This window comes from Pleuronectes platessa, chromosome 4 (genome assembly GCF_947347685.1).
Source record: "Pleuronectes platessa chromosome 4, fPlePla1.1, whole genome shotgun sequence".
Taxonomy (NCBI): domain Eukaryota; kingdom Metazoa; phylum Chordata; class Actinopteri; order Pleuronectiformes; family Pleuronectidae; genus Pleuronectes; species Pleuronectes platessa.
The window spans coordinates 4,152,334-4,174,917 of record NC_070629.1 but is presented as its reverse complement, the minus strand read 5'-3'; the positions used below and the strand labels follow the sequence as shown (position 1 = coordinate 4,174,917).

Sequence of the window (22,584 nt, the reverse complement as noted above, 5' to 3'; positions counted from 1 at the left end):
AGGCAGCAGTAACGCAGAGGGATACATAACAGTGGGAGAGATTCCGATTCTACTGCTGTTGATTATAAAAATAGACAAACTGGGACAAACACAAGTGTCAAAGTTTTCACTTGAAATGCTTCCAAAAAACTATTTTATGTGTAGACTTTTTGGGATTAAAATATTTCCTCAGAACACTGCTGGTACCTGCAAAGGTTCCTATAGCACTACCGCAAATGTCTAGAAGTGTTACAGCCTTTTTCGAAAATGCAAAAATAAATGGCAAAGTAGGCAACATACCACACAATATTACAACAGATTTTTTTTTGTAATAGATAAGGGATCTACCGTAGCTGGGACAGTGTGCACTGCATCATGCGTTACAGGAGCTGCGTGGTTGCAGTGGCCCGACGGGTGCAGCACCCCCAGGCCTCCGTGCCAGGCCTGGTGGGCTTCCCTCTCGCGGTGCAGCACCAGTCTGTCATACAACTCCAGATCCTGGGGAGACACCAGGCTCCTCACCTCAGACAGCATGGACAGCTGCAGGGAAGAAGCAGAAAAAACTAGTTGAGATTGGACCACACGAGAGAGAAAGATCAGGGAACAGTTAAGAGAAGTCGAGACTTAAAGTTTTAGGATTTTGTAGACTTTTCAATTCCCATCGATTGTTACTTATGTTGAATAAACCCACACATTAATTAGCAAAGTGGAGGTCTCCAGGTTCAGTTAAACCACTGAAAGATATGTAAACCTGTTTGCTGGAGTTTTTTTATTCTTCTCTCTGAGGTTATTGACATGAGACTATTACTATGAATTCTGTTTTGAACTTGCAATGCTCTTGTAGAGTAGCTGAATTTGAAATTGCTTGTAGTAAGGTGGGAATTAGTGCCTGAGGAGGGGGATGCTACTCTGAGATATGAGAACATTACAACTGAATTAGGTCATCAAGTTCTACCTGGGTTGTGAATGAAGGGCATAGAAATCTTGTATGTACAGTAAATTATACTTCTGAAGTCTCAGACCAGGTCAAATGAATGTGTTCAGCATATCTAGTTGAATTTAATTTAATTATGTATAAACCAATAATGCAACAATAACCTTGACAATGAGAGTTTACAAAGATGGACCACATTACAGCTCCCTGAATGTGGAATTCAGTTCAATTCAATTCGATTTGTAAAACACAGTATCTCAAGATAGATTTTGTCAAGGCTCTTTATATAGTAAGGCCAAGACCTTACAAAAGAGAAACCCAACAATTTCTACAACGAGCAAACACTTTGCAACAGTGGAGAGAATAGAATCAACAGTTCAGATAGGGGTCCAGCCGTACCTGAGGCAGCCAGTCAGACTGAAGTCAATAATCTAGATGTGCATTGCAGATGCATCTACCCCATGTCAAAACACAGACTAGCCAATGTTAATGCTCCAACCATATGACCATACGAAGCTCTCATGCCACACTCTATGTTACAGTTTATTTCTGCATTTGCATTAGCACACACAATTCCTCTCGTGAATCTGACCAAAGTGCATTTAGAGGAAAAAACTGTTAACTTGCCTACATCATGGCCAGTAAGCAGCCATGACTGTCAGGGGAGTAGATCTGATCCTTGAAACAGGCATGATGATGATCTGTGTTCTGGGTTGCAGAATCAGATGTAAGTTAAGATTCTGCTTATTTCTACTAATATTAAATATAATTATAATTTTCTTTCCAAAAATTGAACATTTCCAACACTGATTGAAAATGAAAAGAAGTAAAAAATATGACTCATACTTCTGACAAATGCAAAATACAATCTCAGAAAATTGAAAGTTTCCATCTTTTGGTTGAACCTGATTGTCCTGCACTGGAATAACTTTATAATTTCAACAGTCACCATGGCAACACCAAGCATGTCCCTGTCCTGGCTGTATTCATCATTTTTCTTTAACTCCTGGAAACATTTGTGTTGTAGTCTATTGTCCCACATACAGTTTATAGGCGAGCTAGACTGCAGTCTGGTTATCCAACTTTACATTCCCACACTTAGATATACTCCTGTCCTGTAGCTGCCAGGCTGCTTTACCTTTGCATGTGTGTTGAAGAGCTCAAACAGAGCCATGGTCAGTGGCTCCACTCCTATGTGTCCCTCCTGGTACTCCTGCAAGTAGTAGACCATGGTCTTCCTCTCTGGTTCTGTCAGAAGCATGTAGGCCTGCTGCTCCAAAGACACCTGAACACCTGGCGGACCCACACCTCTGTATACTGCAGGCTGGATTGACACAGACACAATGCATGAAGAGAGCAATAAGAGGCATCACAAAGGAGAAATGAGGTTCGAATACAGATAGAATAGGAAGAGTTATCTAGCTCAACACGTCCAGTGGCAAGCTAATGGAAAGTCTTCAGAATTGTGCTGTTTCCATTTCCTCCTCTCATCCTTTACATGACAGCAGATGAGATTATCATGCTCAGAAAAAAAAAAACACTTCAAAGCTGCAGGTTGAGTCACTCTTCATAAGTAGCTCGATCTAGCACTTCGCACTGTTGGTAGACAGCCTCAGTGTGCTCCTCTGGCTTTACATGTAAATAACTTCATTCTGAATTTTAGAAAAAGCTGCAGGGAAAGACTCATCTTCCCACAAATGTTTAGCTGTTTATAATGCAAAACAAATAAGGAGTTCATTAGAAGACTGAAAACGACTTGTGTCTGCTAGGCTGCATTCAGAACGCAGGATAAATTGCACTCAATCGTGTTAGTCTTTTGTTATGCACAAATAATCACAACTGGTGCGTATTCTCCTTGCGAAGCGAGGAGGACTACTGGCTAAAGCGAGTACAGTAGCTGTGATGTTCATGTCGGGGAAACACCGGAGGAAGCCAGTGCAAATACTGGCTGAAATCGCTACAACTGCTGGGATGTGTTCATTCTTTTAATAACGTTTTTTGTAATCTCGACATGGTTATATCTTGTGTATGTTTGTGTTTGTACTAAATAAATATGCATGGAGGGAATTCCACAAAACTTGGTGGGACTATTACTTGGGAGATTATCTCCAGATTATTAACTTTTATAGAAGATCAGTCAAAGGTCAAGGTCAACAAACGTATGGTTTGAAAACACATTTTTAAACACACCTCAGCAAGAAATAGCTAAAAAGTCAAAACAATCCGAAGCTTATAAGAAAATTATTAAGATAGAGATTTTTAACTGTTATTGGCATTTTAACCATACAAAACACTTTTGTCTGGCTGGGGTATATACAGTGCATGCAGGGTATAAATATGCATTGCCCCTCCGATCTTTTCAATACAAATGTTTTCTTGTTATATTTTCGTTATGGTTCCTGGGGCAGGTATATGAACTTAATCTTTTGACTGGTGGTTCGGGTTGGTGTCTGTAGTGTATTTTACGTGTGTGCTACATGTCTTTATATTTCATAAATGCACTAAATACTACACGTGTTGTCGCTCAGAACCCATTCAACTTTCAGAGCAGCATCCTTTATCCATTGTAATTTATTAATAGATACCAAGCGTCTGTTGTGATGCTTGTTGAACGTGCATTAAATCAACAAGACCACCCATCAGATCTTAATTTTATAAAACTCATTAGGACTTGCCAGCATGGGGCACAGAAAGTCGATCCATTTCTGGGGAATAGCTGCTTAATTAGAACAGAGCCTTTGATCCAGACAGTGTTGATTTCCTGCACTTATTAGCGTGTAGCTTAGATGTTTACAGCATCAAGAGATAATTCAATAAAGAGCACAGTGAGAGGAGGGGTTGACATTAACAACACACTAGAAAGAAGTGCAAATTACAGTGCCTTGCATAAGTATTCACCCCCTTTGGACTTTTCTACATTTTGTCATGGTATAACCACAGATTAAAATGTATTTCATCGTGAGTTTATGTAATGGACCAACAAAAAATAGTGCATCATTTGGAAGTGGGGGGAAATATTACATGGATTTCACAATTATTTACAAATAAAAATCTGAAAAGTGTTGAGTGCATATGTATTCACCCCCTTTACTGTGAAACCCCTAACAAAGATCTGGTGCGACCAATTGCATTCACAAGTCACATTTGCAAGTCACATAATTAGTAAATAGGGTCCACCTGTCTGCAATTTAATCTCAGTATAAATACACCTGTTCTGTGACGGACTCAGAGTTTGTTGGAGATCATTACTGAACAAACAGCATCATGAAGACCAAGGAGCTCACCAAACAGGTCAGGGATAAAGTTGTGGAGAAATATGAAGCAGGGTTAGGTTATAAAAAAATATCCAAAGCTTTCAACATCTCTCTGAGCACCATAAAATCCATCATAAGAAAATGGAAAGAATATGGCACAACCGCAAACCTACCAAGAGGAGGCCGTCCACCCAAACTGAAGAGTCGGACAAGGAGAAAATTAATCAGAGAAGCAACCAGGAGGCCCATGGTTACTCTGGAGGAGTTGCAGAGATCCACAGCTGAGGTGGGAGAATCTGTCCACAGGACAACTATTAGTCGTCTACTCCACAAATCTGGCCTTTAGGGAAGAGTGGCAAGAAGAAAGCCATTGTTGAAAGGGATCCATAAAAAATCAGGTTTGGAGTTTGCCAGAAGCCATGTGGGAGACACAGCAAACATGTGGAAGAAGGTGCTCTGGTCAGATGAGACCAAAATTGAACTTTTTGGCCTCAATGCAAAACGCTATGTGTGGCGAAAACCCAACACTGCCCATCACCCTGAGCACACCATCCCAACAGTGAAACATGGTGGTGGTAGCATCATGCTGTGGGGATGCTTCTCTTCAGCAGGTACAGGGAAACTGGTCAGAATAGAGGGAAAGATGGATGGAGCCAAATACAGGGAAATCCTTGAAGAAAATCTGATGTAGTCTGCAAAAGACTTGAGACTGGGGCGGAGGTTCATCTTCCAGCAGGACAATGACCCTAAACATACAGCCAGAGCTACAAAGGAATGGTTTGGATTAAAGAATGTTAATGTCTTAAAATGGCCCAGTCAAAGCCCAGACCTCAATCCAATAGAGAATCTATGGCAAGACTTGAAGATTGCAGTTCACAGACGGTCTCTATCCAATCTGACTGAGCTTCATCTTTTTTGCCAAGAAGAATGGACAAACCTTTCCATCTCTAGATGTGCAAAGCTGGTAGAGACATACCCCAAAAGACTTGCAGCTGTAATTGCAGCGAAAGGGGGTTCTACCAAGTATTGACACAGGGGGGTGAATACTTATTCACCCAACAGATGTCAACTTTTTTGTTCTCATTATTGTTTGTGTCACAATAAAATTTATTTTGCACCTCCAAAGTACTATGCATGTTTTGTTGATCAAACGGGAAAAAGTTTATTTAAGTCTATTTGAATTCCAGTTAGTAACAGTACATAATGGGAAAAAGTCCAAGGGGGGTGAATACCTATGCAAGGCACTGTATATAAGAGGGACCAGATTATTTACAGAATATCATTAGCTACAAAGAAACATTGATTATTTTTGTCTTTGGTCAGAATGGCAGGTGTGACACTTCTGTGGAATAAACTGCTCATTGACCTGAGATTAGCCAACTAACAATAGTAACCTCAATGTTTTTCTTATTCCTCAGGCCTACAATATTGTATGTGTGTTGGTGCGTATCTGTGGAGTGGGTGTGGGTCCCTCACTGTCTATGTGAGGGTGGTTGTTTGCAAATGCATTCTCATGTAAATCACAGTGAGTTTACCTCTAATGAGATAAACACTATACATCTGGGGAATCATTGTTGTACTGATGTTACATCTAAAACATGTCCCAGTCAGCCAGAATGGTTGATGCTTGCATGTCTCCTCTTAGATCTATACTTAGACATTTACCTGCTACAGCAAATCAGTGACTTGACCTCAACTTTGAATGACTCCATTGATAGTGTTTAGTCTCAGGTGGCTATCAAGGTTGGATAATAATAATATGCGATAATTCACAGCATTCAGCATCATTTTACATAAACCCAATTACAAACATCCAGAACAGAATGAGCTCAGTCAACCACATCAAATTAAGTCACAACGAATAATGCAAATATATGTGCAAGGCCAGATTATATATTAACAGTAAAACTTGGCAGCAGTACCATGAGTAAATCCTCTACCTGCAGCAGTTTGAGTCAGCAGGGTCAGCAGCCTCACTGCTCGCTTGTACGCTTGGCAAAGTGAACCGAGTCAATAGACATCGACAAACACTAATAGCAACGGAAAATATATCACTTGGTGAAGCAAAACAGTTGGTGTCCATCTCAGTACTTATAATATAAATCCTGGAGTTCCTGTGCTTAACACCACTGTCATGTGGGTATGGAGCCCGAGCCAATAAGCAATAAGCTCTGCTTCGTAGGCTGAGAGCAGAGGGAAACAGAGTAGCCTCGCTCTTCGCATAGTTCAAAGCACAACACCAGCTCAAAGCTCTCTAATTAACATGCCCCGTCCTGTTTGTTTAATCTGCACACAAATGAAAATATAAAAAATTAAGGGACCAGTCACTGTACTGGGTTTTTCACCAATAAATTCTGTACTTAAAGTCAATAATGAATACTTTTTCCGTGTTTCTCCCCTATATGCCTCTAAATGTATTAAATTGTATACTATGCCATAGCCGAAGCAGGTGGTGTTTTATCATTTCCCTAACACACCTCAAAAATATCAATACTGAAAATTAAGAATATGATTTATTATAAACCTACAAGTAACTAGTAGGAATAAACTTTCCTATTACTCATGATGATGATTGGTTCGTTTTGTTTTGTTGAGGTTTATTTGTTCCCCTAGGTAGATTTGTTTTGCAGTAACAAAAAGAGAAGGCATCCATCCAAAACAGTACAGAATTATAAAAACACAGACAGAAGACAAGAACACAAAAACCATTGATAAAAGTGCATTGATATCAATAGAAAACTGGATAGGGAGAAAAGTGCAAATTTGGCTATAACCCGTTCAAATGAACAATTGCAGATGGAAAAAAACTATTCCAATAGTGATTTGTTTCACCCCTTGGAACTGTAAACCCTCAACCAGAGGGTAGAAGTTGAAATTCCCCATGTAGAGGATGCAAGTCATCATTAGTAAAGGAGCTGGCTATCCTCTGTAGCTGTCTGGTGTGCAGGGCCTCTAGGCTCATCTGAGGCTCACCAATCAGCCGACTGGACCATTTCACTATCTGACTCAGTCTGTTTCTGTCATTTAAAGACATGGTACCAAACCATGACATCAAAGAAAATGACAAAACAGACTCAATAAAAGCATGATAATAATATTACATTTTAAAAATAGGACATTTTCCTTAAACAGCACAAACGCTGGTGCCCCTATTTAAACATAGCTTCACTGTTAGCTTCAAAGTTGAGTTTGGACTCAACAATAGTCCGAAGGTATTTATACGATTCCACACATTGCACAGTTCGACCTTTGATGAAAGTGTCTTCATGTGTGGGCGCGTTGTCTGAAATCGATGACTTCGATGATTTCAGGCTCACTGGTTGATCACATCCCTGAATGTGAACTGACACAGGAACAGTGATGTTTAGGACTCCAAGATGTGGCTGTGTAGCAGTCTAGGAACTTAGTTTACTCACTCTTCTTTGCTGATTCCCTTTGCCAACTCTGCTTGCCGCCATGGCTTATGAGATTTAAGATTTGGTACTGTTGTCTTGCTCAGCTTTATAGGGCCCTTTTTCTAACTACACAAGCACAACAGCAGGCACAGAATAGTCGGCCTTAGGTGCACCAACTGTGTGGGCATCTTGAAGTGCACTTCCTGTGTTGGTTCATTTATGTGCCACAGTACACAGAGCAAGAGAGCTGGCAGAGGTGGAATGTACATTCAATCGATTCACTCTGAGCCGTCGGAGATCACTGGTGTTTGAAACAGCTGAGCCAATCACAGTGACATGTGACAACAACAGCTCAACATATGAATAAAGCCGTCTCGAGGAAATCATACTATTGGGTGAATGGTGCAGAGCAGCAATACTAAGCTGCAGCAGGAGGGTGAGGTGTTTTATTCAACTTGTACAATAATGGATGAAATAAACAATGTTCATAAAACCGTGAATATGACCATAATAATGTAATAGTTTTATTTCTACTCTAAATCTGTAAATCACAGCACTACAGAGCAGTAAAACAAACTGCTTAGGAATTAGTACTTGTCAGATGGAGCCAAAGATAAAAGGTATTGGCTTAAAATGAGGAGATAATTTTGTGCAATGGCCTCTTAACTTAATGCACCAGATAATTAATATATGCCAGTGAAAGAATCAACCCTCTATAGCTACCAGGCTCACTGGTTGATCACAACGAGGATAATGTATTCTATATACAAACCAGAAACTGATACAATCTATCATAAACAAAGATGAACAGTGCTAAATGGTTTTGGTAAATGGTTTTGTATTTATATAGAGCTTTTCTAGTCTTGATGACCACTCAAAGCACTTTACAGTACAGTTTTACATTCACCCATTCACACACACATTCATACAGTGCATCTATTCGCAGCACTTTGTTATTCTATGGGGGGCCATTCGGGGTTCAGCATCTTGCCCAACGACACTTCGGCATGCAGATGGGTCAGACTGGGGATCGAACTGCCGACCTTCAGGTTGGAGGACGACCACTCTACCCCTCAGCCACAGCCGCCCCTAACAGGGTAGGTGCTCTGATCAAGTAACAATAAGCTTAACAAAATATAAAGTGACAGCATACAAGTCTAACCAAAGATTACAGTTTATTGATTGGACATAGGTTCCATATTTCAGAACCATGAGCTGGAGAGAGCCGCTGGTGATAGAAATGTCAATCACAGCTGAAAGGAACCACATGCTCATTTATTAGATGGCCTGACTCAAAAGTGCAGTACATATAGTACATACACAGTTAAGGTGTATACCTATCTCAGTGCATATGTAACAGACTACAGCCATGTCTGCTCCCTGCCTGTAGCCTTTACTGCAGTGCCAAAGGCCACATACACTAAGTATCCAGTTCAATCTGCCCCGAGCCTGGAGAGAATCAATGCCTGAAGGATGAACCCTGAAAACAAATGACTGGCCCTTTGTTGACAACAACAATGAAAGTCAGCATCTGGAAGGAGAAGCATCTCCAGAGGGATGACCATGAGACGAGCATGGCGTTAGATAGCAATGTTGCACTGTGGCACCACAGGAGGAATGGAGTGATCAGCACTGGACGACATTTTTACATCCTGAAAGTTGTAGAATGGGAACATGAAAATACTCCAGTAACATTTGTGCATTGAAAATACATTGTGGTAACAATCTTCTTATCAAATAAAAAGACAAACGGAATGTTAATTCTGTAATTTGAAGTTATTGTTATTGAAATACAACATAAATGTTTATTTAGAATTTTACTGAAGTTTGTGGTCATGTCGGAAGAAGTACTAATTATTTCATATACTGTTGAGCAGCGTTATCTATAGTGGCATCACATTTTATCACCAAACTTACTTTGTGTATAAAATATGAATCTATGAAGAACGTAGTGAGAGAAATAGGACAAATAAATATAGTTGAGGACAATATTTGCTCCTAAAGTAAAGGTATAAAGTAATACCAAACATTTATGTGAATGTTATATTATTAATGTATATAATAAAATTCCAAGAACTGCACTGATTCAATATCTTTATATATGAGGCTAAGCTAATAGTTAAAATCTATAAACCGCTCCATTGTTGCTGTTTCCATGTTAGTGAACTGAACAAAAAGTGTATTGAAAAACATGGAAGTACATTGAAGTACTAAATGATAAACATTGCAAAGTCCTTGTGAGATCTTGCAAAGGTACTTGTTTTTATAATTTTTTTTTATCTATGTCCCTCCCCGAGCTCCGTACATTACATTTAAATACAAAAGTTGTACAGTTTTGCATTGCAAGGGAGAGCAGGGATCAGGGGGTGCAAAGTAAAATAATCAGTTTCTCCAAAGTGTGTTTATGTTTACTCTTTTTACTACTTCTACTTTTAAGTCTCTGTTTTTTCTATAAAATAAAAGTTCCTTTTATACAGTCCCATCCAAATTAATATGACTTCACCACTACTTCAGTGGTGTTGCATTTAAGGTCCTTCCACACTGGCTTCACTTGGGGTTGATAGCATTTAATCAGATCTAAATCCAGTTTTGAACTATTATCAAACCATTTAGAGTCATCTCTCAACATCTGTAAGATGAAAGAAATTTCAAAAAAGACGAAAGCTCAAAGATTAAGTCAAGATCTAGACTTGTTGCAAGACTGAAACTGATAATAAAAATATGATTCAGCTAGGTTGTCTCAACTAAGACTGACTATAGGTCTTGTTAAACCTCATAAAGACACAGTCTACTCTAAATATTAGACTGATGTTAAGTGGGGCTTCCTTTAGCACACAAATGATCTTTGCCTGAGTAAAAACGCTGACCTCCAGGATTTTGTTACTGAAACTGGTGAATGTCTCTGTGACAAGCCTGCTGCATGAATCTTCAACATCTACATGTGTAAATGTCAGGTATAATGTTGCAACAATATTAAGTTAAAGTCGGCTGTTAACTGGAAAATTAAGAGTTTTAATTTATTTGGGAGGATCTGTGATGCAGAGATTATTTCAGTCTCACCGCAGTTCAGAAGTCAGAAACAAATCTAGAGGAATCTTCAAGTCAAGTCAGTAGCATACATGCACTTTAAAGTGTGTTAATATGTACACAGAGGGCAATAATGCATGGCTGCCATTCTTACCTTTGCTATTAGATGTGAAGATGCAGCTGATGATGGTCTGTAGCAGAGAAGAAAACAATGCAGAGCATATTTAAAGAACCCCTCATCTCCAGTTAGTGTATAGTCATCCTACATGCAAGTTAAGAGCAACACATACATTAATTATCAAAACGCCTCACCAGTTCTTATACATGTATAACATAAGAAACATTACAACATCACAGATGCGCTGAGCCTGAGGCAGGGCCCTGGCTATGTCAGTTTAATCGAGTGTGGAGCTGAGAGACATCTTGAACGATTTCCAGGGCAGCAGCAGGGAAAGAAATGTATACCTCCCCAAACTCTCAATCAGGGCCAGCTCCATTAGGGGCGGGAGACGGATGGAGAAGGGAGAGAGAGCAGAGTCCTCACACTGCTGTTCTGTCAGACACAATGGAGCTGTCAAACACCATCCCCCGCTGCAGGGAAGGTTCTTTTTTGTCCTCTCCAATCAGAGCCACTCTCATTGATAGACTGCCCACTCTGTGAGATTTTGTTCACAGAACGACAACGTTTCTGTTGTTACTGATTTAGTTTTCAATGAACTGAAGGACTGCCTGAATAGATTCATTGTGATTTATTTTCACTTCGACATATTGAATCAAACTGAGAATTAGAATAACAATAGAGTGATGAAAAATGCCCTTATATGTATGAATGGACCTTGAGAATGGAACTTACAACGAAGGGTCAATGTGAGCAGTTGCTAACATAACAGGTGACTTTACCAAACCCACACACTTTGGGTAAGTGATTACTCTGATTCATTTATGAGAGTCATCGCGGACTATGTCATGTGTTCTTTTTTAACTAAACACTGTGATTATACAACTCTGCAAAACTAGACAGATGAATCTTAAACAGTTAAACCAAATAGTCTTTTAATTATACAAAGTTGTCTGCGCTCAGGTGCAAATAGTCACACAGCAGCTGTTCAGCTATTTAAACCCATATGGAATGACCAGTGGGTCCCAAATTGCCCTGTCATTGAATAATCTTTGTGGGCAGGGTGGCATTCAAAATGCAGGCTCCATTTTCTCCCAGAGAAGCTTTAGGAGTCAGGTGAGGTAGAATAATATAAAGAGCAGTGAAGTCTGTGTATGGAAGAGGATGTGATGAAGGAATGGGTCTGTGATGGAGACTGAGGTTTATCTCCTGTGTAAAAACAAAAGATGATTTGACATACTTAAGACTTGGTTTAGTTATTCACTTCAGTTTTGTCACATTTAGAAAATCTCTATTTCTCCTTGTCTCAGTACTGGATGGAAAACATGTGTGTGTGTGCAGCTTAAACTTAAAACCATTTTCTACTGGTCAACAAACCCACAAACACCCTAGCATGAAATTGACTCACCAAGGAAAAACAACTGGGAAAAGACGCGCGTGTACCTGCTCTTTTAGTTGTAAAATAATTATTATTAAATTATATATTTATATATTATGAATAGTCTGGATGTAAGTATATGTTTTTAGTTGCAGGGTATACAATTAAATGTGAAGCTGTTTTCCTGTCAATATCCTAATACTTAATAATTTCTGAATACACATTTCAGTCACTGGAAATATTGTGTTTTCACAACACAGCTCAGGTAGCTATTACAATGTCTCTGCTCCATTGCGCTGTCAGTTCTAGCTCTAGATTGACTTGGCAAGTAGTTCAATTTAATTTGGTATAATGTACAAACCTTGAGCTGCTGGTAGTGGCACTGACACTGGTGTGGACGCCATCATTGACAGTGGGGTTGGCGACAGGACTCGGGTTAGCCGTGGCGTTGGTCTCAGCTATGCCCTGGCTACAGATCCACTTGGTCTCGTCCACCACTGTGCGCGCGTGGGGCAGACGACCAACATCCCTCACCTTCATCAGCAGGTGGCGTCCTGTTTTGAGGATGTGAACGGCCTCATCGTGGCAGATGGTGACAAAGCTCTGTCCGTTCACTTCCAGAATCTGGTCACCCACCTGCAACAGGCCAGTTTGATTAAAGACAAGACCAACTGCAGAAGTCGGGGCAGGTGGTAATGAAAAGTCAGCATGGAGTTTGTTTCTATGATTTCTTAATGATGATCAAGGGCAGGGCTACATATAATCCATATTGATAATGTCCATGTAGCTCTTTTTGTTTTGTTGTTTCTGAACAAATTGTTTATACAAAAATCGTACAAAAGGGGAAGAGTGGAACCAGCAGCCTTACTTGGCAATCATAAGGGACCAACTATGCGAATGATGAAATCTCATGAATGTGCACCTCCTGAACAAATGGCGGTCATTAGTTCGAGGTGACGGATTTACAACAAAAGTCTGCTCACTTTGATAAATCTGACTTGGAAGGCTCATGTAAGTAAACGCACATAAATTAACCAGGGCATACTTATGAGGCACAGATTTGAGGGGCTATACCTAAGCCTCGTTAACACCCCTCAGTACTGTTCATTTCTTTTGCAGTAGAATTTAGCCCACCTCTGTGTTAACCCTTATAGACGAGTCTTGGTCATGGTGGCCCATGCTTTTTAGACCTAATGCTGTCTTGGCTACTGAAAAACCAATATCACACAACCATAACAATCAAAACATGAACATAGCCATTAAGACAAAAAAGGATGCAGAAGCTATAATTAACAGTGCCATAAGCTCTGTGCTTGCCAGCAAAGAACTGAAAGAGAGACCCCCTCCTCCAGACTCTACCCTACGAACATGTTCCTATATTGTGCCAATCGAGTTTAGGTTATATATGTCTTATAACAGTCTCGTTGGGTGTTTATTAATTTCTACACTGTTGTAATGCTTATCAGTAAACATCAATATGTAAGATCATTCATAGAAAAAAAAATACTCTGTTAAATTGTATTTTTGTCATTGGATCAATGTTTTTCTTTAATGAAAAGAAAGAAAGAAGAAAATCTCACTTCTTAAAATTGTCATTGCTCCATCCTAGCCACAGCCAAACAAGAAAATAAATCATCTAAGGTTTTCTTTGAGAGTTTTATTTCCCCACAACAAATTGGAGGGGAACAGAATTAAATTTGTGGTGATCACAGCAATGAAAATATGACATCTCTTTTAAGAAACACTTTCGCTTTTACACAGATTACTTTGGCACATGGTTGTTCCAGTCGTTTATTCTTGCATCTTATTATAACCCACAGTTGCACTCATTGTTCTGCAACCTTTAGTGGGCATAGTAATTATAACAGGAGTAAGGATGTAGGTCAAGTGACCAGGAGTGAGTATAAACATATTGTCCACACAGACGACCACTATTTGTTGAGTTCCACAACCTTGACCATTTAGTATTTTTACAACCATGATGCCATGATTTTCTTGAACTTTAATTGTTTTACATTACTATACCCCAAATTGTCCCTGACAAGCTGCTTTGCCACTAGAGTGTGAGTGATGTATGATAAAAACATGCACTTTGTAAATGTTTGTGTGAAGGTGTGAATTGCAAAACTGTTCTGTAACGTGCTTTCAAGACTAGAAAATCATTGGGTAAACACAAACCACTTCTCTCTGAGGTCTATGAACCAATACTATATGCATTGCATTCAATCCATGATTCAGACAATATTATTTTCACGGTTGCACACTTAGGCCACAGATTCAAAGCAAGTGAGTGCAAAATCCAAGTAAACAGGTATTAAGCATTGACTATAAATTAAGTAAAATAAAAATGTTTTCAGTAAGTCTGTTTTTACAACCACACACTTGGTGGAGTGTGTATCAGCAGGACATTGATACAGGGGTGGTTCCATCCCTGATTACTACAGTGAAGACTCTGACTCCAATTTACATCATCAGCGCAAGATGGCCGTGTTTGTATCCAGGATATTTTCAATTTATTTGTTGATAGTGGGAGGAATTATTTTTAAGGTGGCAGAGCCACGGTCATCCTCTAACCAGAAGATTGGGGGTTTGATCCCAGTCTCCCAATCTGCATGCCAAAGTGTCCTTTGGCAAGATACTGAACCCCAAATGCCCCTCATAGGAAAAGTGCAGCACATATTGCAAGATGCACTGGGTGAATGGGTGATTTTATTTTTCTGTTTTATTTCTGTTTATTTTTAATGTTATTTTAACATGATCTCATGTTAAGATAAATTCTTAACATAAGGTCGGTGGTTCAATCCTCAGTCTTCCCCATCTGCATGCTGAAGTGTCCTTGGGCAAGATGCTGAACCCCTCAATGGCCCCTCATAGGTGTTCAATACACTAACTGTAAGTCGCTTTTGATAAAAGCGTCAAATGACAATTTGTAATGTAATGTAATGTAATATGAAATTACATATTTTTATTTTTATCTATATTGTATGCAAAGCTTTTTGAGCTGCATTTCTAGGTAACGCAATAAAAATAAAGTTTATTATTATTATTAAAAGTAAAGTCAGGGGACATCCAAAATTGTTACAATTCATTTTTGTGACCATGAATATTTGAAACCTCATTATGGCTGCAATATCAAAATCAAATACACTGTTTTGAAATTTTACTAATCACATTCATGTTTCTTCAGTTCAATTCAATTCATCCGATATTATCGGGTGCCAACCTCAGAGCAAAAGGGAAAATATGTCTGCCTAATGTGGAAGATATCTTCTAATCTAAAATGCAGCTGTGATTGACTTTTTTGATTGCATTGACGTTTTTATGGAGATAAACCCTTATCTTAAAAAGACAAGGACAAATCCAAGGGACAAAGATGAGGACTCAGTTTAGCTTCAAACTAATTGTTGGATTGTTGAAAAGCAACTTAATTTGGCAGGATAAGTTGAGTGAGAAATTTGTTATTGAGTTCTCTCCTTCTCACCTCCCTGCAACAACATGATAATGTAAAAGAGAACAACATTGGTCAAACTCTATGACTGAGCCCTCTGAGGATAACAGGAACCCCTGATTTACTTATTTTGAGAATGACCACTCTCAAACAGGGACATGGAGATAAAATACTGGCTAAAGGGGCACAGGCCACTGTCTGCTTTGTCTTTGGCTGAAATTAGCTTCTTTACTAACAATATCATAAACAGTTATTACAGTCAAATTATATTTAACTGTTGTACACTATATCCACATAAATCACAAGGATCACCCTCGCCTTCCCCCTTGCTGTAATAAGTTGTGTTTCACTGATCATTCGTGATAATGAGTAAAAGAAAGAGTGCATGTGCAGGGTGCTGAAAGTGCAGTGTATTTGTCCTTTAGGAAGGACAAACTGCTATTTTCATCCACAGGAGCAGTTTGCTGACAGGGACAGGGGCCCGGGGGCGGGGGCTGTTTCGTTAATGACAAAAGGACCATCTAAAACACTGTGTTACAGCCGGCATATACCATGATCAGGATTAGTCTTTGGGCACTTTTTGCCTTTTCGCACATTACTCCCTCCACTGTATCCCAGCATCGGGTCGGAACTGTGCACTGCACCATACTATGCATATATGAATGTCTTCTGTAACAGGTAGGTGTAGCGTTTTACAAAAGCAGAGCACCAGCAGCAGGTTCTATCCTCTACTCAGTGTACTGAAGTTATGGTCATAAAACCGAATAAAATGGACATGAAGCCCAAAGGTATACCTTAGGTTGTGTTTATAGAGTAAATAAAATGTGGGTCTTTATGCACCCTATAAGAAAATGACATTGATTAAACTAAATATAAACTGTGTATATGCTCTGTTATACACATGAGACTGAAACCTCAAAATACTTCACAAGACAAACATGGAAGTAGTGTAACCATTTAACCAAAACAAACAATTAGCAATAACTATATAATAATGTTCAAATATTGACAATCATAAACAACTAATTGGAAAACAACTTTCACCTTTTACCATCTTTAATTTGACCCGACTAGTGGTTTTTATTTTCCTCAACTTAAACAGCAGCTGCAGTTGGAAAATGCCCTTCATTTAAAGACGCACCAATAAATACATTTTCATATTAACACTTGATCAAATTCATAGTAACACACCCTCCTGTTTCCAGCTGCATACAGCTGTTTGCAGTGAAATATCTCAGATAAACTCACTGTCCAGTGCCAAGCAGGAGACAGACAGTCAGCAGCTAAAAGGTTAAATAAAAATAAAAAAATAACATCTTAAGGATTGGAGAGGTTTTCAGTTGGTTATAAAATGCAACTTCACAACTAAATGCCACTAAATTCCATACACTTAACCGGATGAATTAAGTTAATTAAAATAAGACTGAGAAAGTGCTACAGTTTGATCATAATTTGTTCAGCTTGAAGTAAAATTGTCAATATTGTGTTATTAGCTAATTCTACTGCCCTCAAGACAAAACAAAAATCAATAAATGCAACTTTAACGACATCTGTTCATTGTAGGTCATTTGTATTTTGATACAGTAAACACGTTGATGTATCTAAATCAATATGTTAATGTCCAAAAACAGCAACAACAACAGTCCCAAAGATGCTTACATGTGTAATCTGCTTATCTGAAGGATGTGGAATTGATAGCAGCCATTTTTTGCTGGCTGATGCCTCTACTCAAATTGTACTATGGAGTGAAACAAACTGTTATCCAAATGCTCAAATACAAGCTGATGATGGATTCTTGTCGAGGGGAAAAAGCATCTTGGGACCTGTGTTAGTTGTATTCTCCTATATGCAGATTCACATCCTGGCCATAATCCACTGGGCCAGTGTTCCAGCTCCTATATCTGTTTGAGTTGACACCAGCAGTCTGAGTTCCTGCAATGATGTGCATTTTGCTGTTTGCAGAGAGAAGGCCACTCAGCTCAGTTGCAAGCCAAAGGGACCCTTCCAAGGTAAGAAAACAGCCTCTCAGATTTTGAGCAGATTTATATCACTTTCTAATGGATATAGCTTGATGTCTTACTCTCTTTAAGTAGTGAATGGGTGCCAACTGTCACGATGGTGCACAAATATATATCAGCTTTTCAGCTTTCAGCCGGGTCTATTCATGCGGCGTTGTGATGATAGATCCACCAGCTTCCTAGCAATGCTGAGTTCAGGAATATTTGACATCAACAACTCAAATTGTATACAAGCATAAACTGCTGCTTTCAGCACTGTATTGTATTTAAAACACTAATTCATGCATTTTGAGACTCCATGCAACGGTAGCTTTATTTATTATTAGTCTAGCAAGTAGTGTTGGGTGTTTTGCTAGATGATGCAGACTTTCCAGAATAAAAAGATTTGTCTCTGGGAAACATGACCATGCTCAGTAAATTGTATCTATCAGACAATTAGACTTCGATACAAAGCCATTAAAGCCATTTACACAATGATGTTTTGCTCTAGAACAAGAGGTCAGGGATGGTCACCAAAGACATTCATCCTCTAAACTAAAAAAAGCACCCATGCATTTCCATTTTCTATGGTAACTGGCCAGTACAGCATTGACTGAATTGGCATAATCCCAATTTTACCCCTTCTCCCTAGCCTTACCACTACCCCTTGTTTTCAAGGGTTATCTTGCCTCTGGAAACAGAGTTGTTCAAGACAACACTTCAAGAAGCCATTAAGTCATCATGAGTCATCAAAGTAAATAGACTCTTCAAAAAGTTTTGCTAGGGATGTCAATATATTAACATTGTTGAGATCTTACATAAACCAATGTTATTGCTTGAAGGTACTAAAGGGGCAACCCTATAATATCCAAATAACATCTGTGCTAATGCAGGTCAATCAAATTAACAGGTAATTGCACAGCCCATTTTGTCCTGCATTACCTCTGTACTATGGCAATGATGGCATAGTACAATGACTTTATGCCATTCATCCATTGGAAATCGAAAACCTTGGATGCTCTGCATTATTTCATGTATAAATCAAAAGCACACTGCTTCAGGCTGCTAGCAGTGGTCTGTAAGCAACCCTGCCAGGATGCATTGTTATTAGAAGAGCAGTTTAGTTCAGTGGTAATACATTGAAATGATAATAATCCAAGATATTAAGATTATTATCGTAATTTTTAAATCCTTATTAATGGAGAAAATACTCCAATTGTGGCAACCCTTTTGCAGCTATGTTGCCGGTGATTCACAAGGCAATCTGGGAAATTTTCACAGCCCTCTGTTCAAAGTTTTGAGGGCTGTATAGCCCTAACACTTGCCATTACCCCTCCATCCCAAGGCTAAGGGATATAGTGAGTAGAGGTGAAATGGGATTGAGCCTTAATATAACCATGATATATAAATTCAAGCAAACTAGTTTATCTCCTGTTTCACAGCCGCCCTTAAAGTGGATGTTCTCAGTGTTTGTCCCTGAAGGTTACTGATACGGCAGGGCATTGTAAGGTGATTGATTTTCTTTTAAAAACAAAACAATTAAATGGTCTCTCTTGATATAGAGCTCTTCTTCTTTGATGACCACTCAAAGCACTTTACAGTACAATTTTGTCATCCATCCATTCACACAAACATTCTGATTTGCAGCACTTTCTCTTTCACATATCATTCACACACTGCCAGAACAGCTGTCCGGGAGCAATTTGGGGTTGGGTATTTTGCACAAGGACTTTTTGGCAGGTGGAATGAGGGAGATCAATCCGCTTAACTATTTTAACGAGAAATAGGAAAAGAGATCATATTACTCTGGTTTAAGCATCTTTACACTGGCTTGCAGTATCACTGATGATTGATTTTAAATTATTTTACTTGTTTTTTATATCTCTTAATGGTAAAGCACCCTCATACATCTCAGATTTTTTTTTTCGTACTATGTTCCAAACCGATCCCTCAATTCTTCTACCGCGGTCTTGCTCGATATCCCATAAACAAGCTATAAAAAGTTTCGGGTCGCAGCCTTCTCTACTTCTCCACCACACATCAGACAATATTCTTCTGTTGATAGTTTTATAAAACAAATCAAGAGCTATTTCTATGATTGTGCTTTTGATACATTTTATATTCTTTTTTTAACAGCATTGTTATTATTTTTCTTAAAGATCTATCTTTTTTCATGTCTTTGATTTGATTGTAAAGCACTTTTAGAATTTTATGTATTAAAGGGGCTGTAAAAAATAAAATGTATTATTATGAGCCACAGCCCCCAACTGTTCCTACAAACAAAATGAAAAAAAATGCATTATTGATTATAGTTCCCAACAATTGTGTAGTACGACATATGATAAACATATATTCCTCAAATTTAAGTTATTTCACCATCCTGTTCAGGTGTTATTTCCCCTTATTCTGGAAGTAAAACCTTATTAAACGGTAATTTCAAGAGGAGAGGACGGCTCTCGGACATTATTGAGTGAAAGTTAAACTATTTAATTCTTTGCCCATAGAACATATTGATAGGTTGCGAATGTATGAAATCAGCCTTGATAATGTGTATTTTAACTAGCTGGCTCCTGACTTTGGTACTTAAATTTATCCGGGGAGACCTGGAGCTCCCAAGTATAGGAAGTGCTGAGGGCAGCTACTCTGAGTAGCTGCAGTTAAGTCAAGTCTTCTGTGGGAGGGTTGCACATGTGTCTGTCAGTCACCACCTGCACTGCTTGGATTTGAACAATATTTAAGGTTGACATGCTTTCATGTGTGAAGCTGACAGTCAGTTTGTCACACATTAAAGGTGAATTAGCAGATGAATGTTGGTGCTTTTGTCAGTCAGACTTGGGAATATGGGTATATATGGGTATTTACTGGAGGCAGCATACACCAGTGTCAGCTTGATTCATATCATTATGATATGTTTATATTTGGCCAGCACTCATTTGTAGTAAAAATACCTTTGATTTATCTGCTTCAGTATCTATCCAGCCTTACACTTATTTACAGCACATGGCCAACAGGGAAGGAGGGATGGATGCAAACATGGGAAGTGCAAGGTTTTCCAGGAAAAGAAATAGAGCCTCTTTTATCCGCCTGCACCACCCACTCTAACGGCAGGATCACTCTCACACACACACACGCACACATACACACACCCACTCTCACACACACACACACACACACACACACACACACACACACACACACACACACACAGAGTAAGGATGGACAGCAGCTCACTTCCACAAACAATGAATGGCTGCGGACCAGTAAACAGAGACTCATCTGTGATGTGAAGAGAAAAAATCCACCATATTTATTTTTATGTCTGTTCTCTTTCACACTCTCTGCTCTCTCCCTCCTTCCTTACTCCTTTCACATTTTCTTTTATAGTGTGTCAAAGGCTCCAGTTCTGCAGCATGACCAGCCAATCCTCTATGGTAAAAAAAAAAGTACCTCTTCATCTCTCTCCGGCAAAGAAAATGAGAAGTGTCACACACACTCTTTCAAGGGACAATTTGAATTTCTGGAAAAAAAATCTCCTTTATGTCATTGTTTTTTCAGGTGTCCTCATGAATTTGGAACAGTAAGATGTCAAAGGATAAACCTGAGGGTTTTGTTTTTATCCTCAAGTAGGCCACAGTGAGGTATTATCATGAAAGCCATATTCAGTTTTCAGGCATATTGTTTACAAGTAGGAAACACTGGCTTATGTTCTTCCCTCAGGCAAGTGGCTAAATAGCACAGAATGAGAGCAGCCTGCTTGTTTACGGAGGCAGGAAGCTGACCTGAAAGCACACAGCAGAGTGTTCGCATGGCTAATGAAGCAGTTTCTGCAGGCCTGCCGTGAGGCTGTAAGGCAGCTGGCAGATGATAGCGGTGCTAACAGGTTTAGCAGTCTAATAGGGAGCAGGTGGCAGGTTCGTCAGAATCCAGCAGCAGATGTTTGTGATAACAGCTGACACAGTAGCTTAGTCTCAATTTAGCATCCTGTAGAGGACCTGGTCTGAGCAGTCGATGTCACTTCACTGGTTTGTCCTGCCGTTACAGCCATCACCTAGCAACAAAGCTACAGATTCCATCTTTGAAAATAGTTTGTTACTGAAGTGCAATAACTCAAGGGATGTATTGGGCCGGGAATGATCCCCCCAGATGGACACATTCTCTGCCGCATTTGGAGGGCCCTTTGAATTGGGACGGTCTAGTCACGCCCATGTGACGCAATCGGTCTACGAATGCAGCCGAGACTGATGAATTCAGATTAAAGATTAAATAAATAAAGGGAATATTCTACTGAATTAACCCCATGCACCAGTCAGATTTAGCCGATGTAAGAACTGCCAAATTATAGTGGTGGAGTCTTGAATGACATTCATGCTGATACTCTGGCACAACCTCAAAGATTTCAATTCTCATAAGACGAAAATTTTACACAAGTTTTGTCGTGTAATCTTGCAATGCTATTAGGAAAGGTTAAATGTGGGTACCTTTAGTGCACCAACGTCCGCAGCAGATCCAGGGTCCACTCCAGTGATGTAGATCCCCAAGCCATACTCAGCACCGCCCCTGATCATAAGGCCCAAAGAGCGACCGTCATCCATATTCAGGTTTACCTGTAGGGGAGAATAACATTCAGATCCCTAAGTGGTGACTTTTAACCAAACTATGCAATTCAGAAATGGGACATCATGAAATACTGTATTGTAGTGTCTCAATGTGTGTGAGGTATATGGGCGTTTGCTGTGTTTTCTTTATCTTTCAGGGGTTTCTGTTCTGCTGCCAGGCTCTGCTTGCCTGCATACTTGTTACATGGTTCTAACTTGTCTGTACGCAGCATCACTTGCCAGTCCTACCATAACCCTTCACCACTACTGCATGTACTCTGTCACACTCCAATCTACCTCTCACTGTGATTTTCTCTGCATTTGGATACACTGAACTGACTGGTCAGAACCAAAGGTGCCAGAAGTACACACATTCTTTACTTACAAGTACAGATACTGGTGTTACCAGTCTTACAGAGCTTCAATATGATGGTTACACAACTGTTCCTGGTCTCTTTA

At 39.4% G+C, this 22,584-nt stretch overlaps 1 protein-coding gene across 1 annotated transcript in view; it reads right to left on the bottom strand.

The window, feature by feature from the left end:
* LOC128439046 (whirlin) overlaps positions 1–22,584 on the bottom strand; it is a 123,932-nt gene that overhangs the window by 19,453 nt on the left and 81,895 nt on the right. Inside the window, exons 3-7 of the mRNA XM_053421866.1 lie at positions 22,009–22,134; positions 12,447–12,721; positions 10,744–10,780; positions 2,052–2,237; positions 328–519 (exon numbers count right to left, since the gene is read on the bottom strand). Of these exons, the coding sequence (XP_053277841.1) occupies positions 328–519; positions 2,052–2,237; positions 10,744–10,780; positions 12,447–12,721; positions 22,009–22,134 (816 nt within the window). The remainder of the gene's footprint in view (positions 1–327; positions 520–2,051; positions 2,238–10,743; positions 10,781–12,446; positions 12,722–22,008; positions 22,135–22,584) is intronic.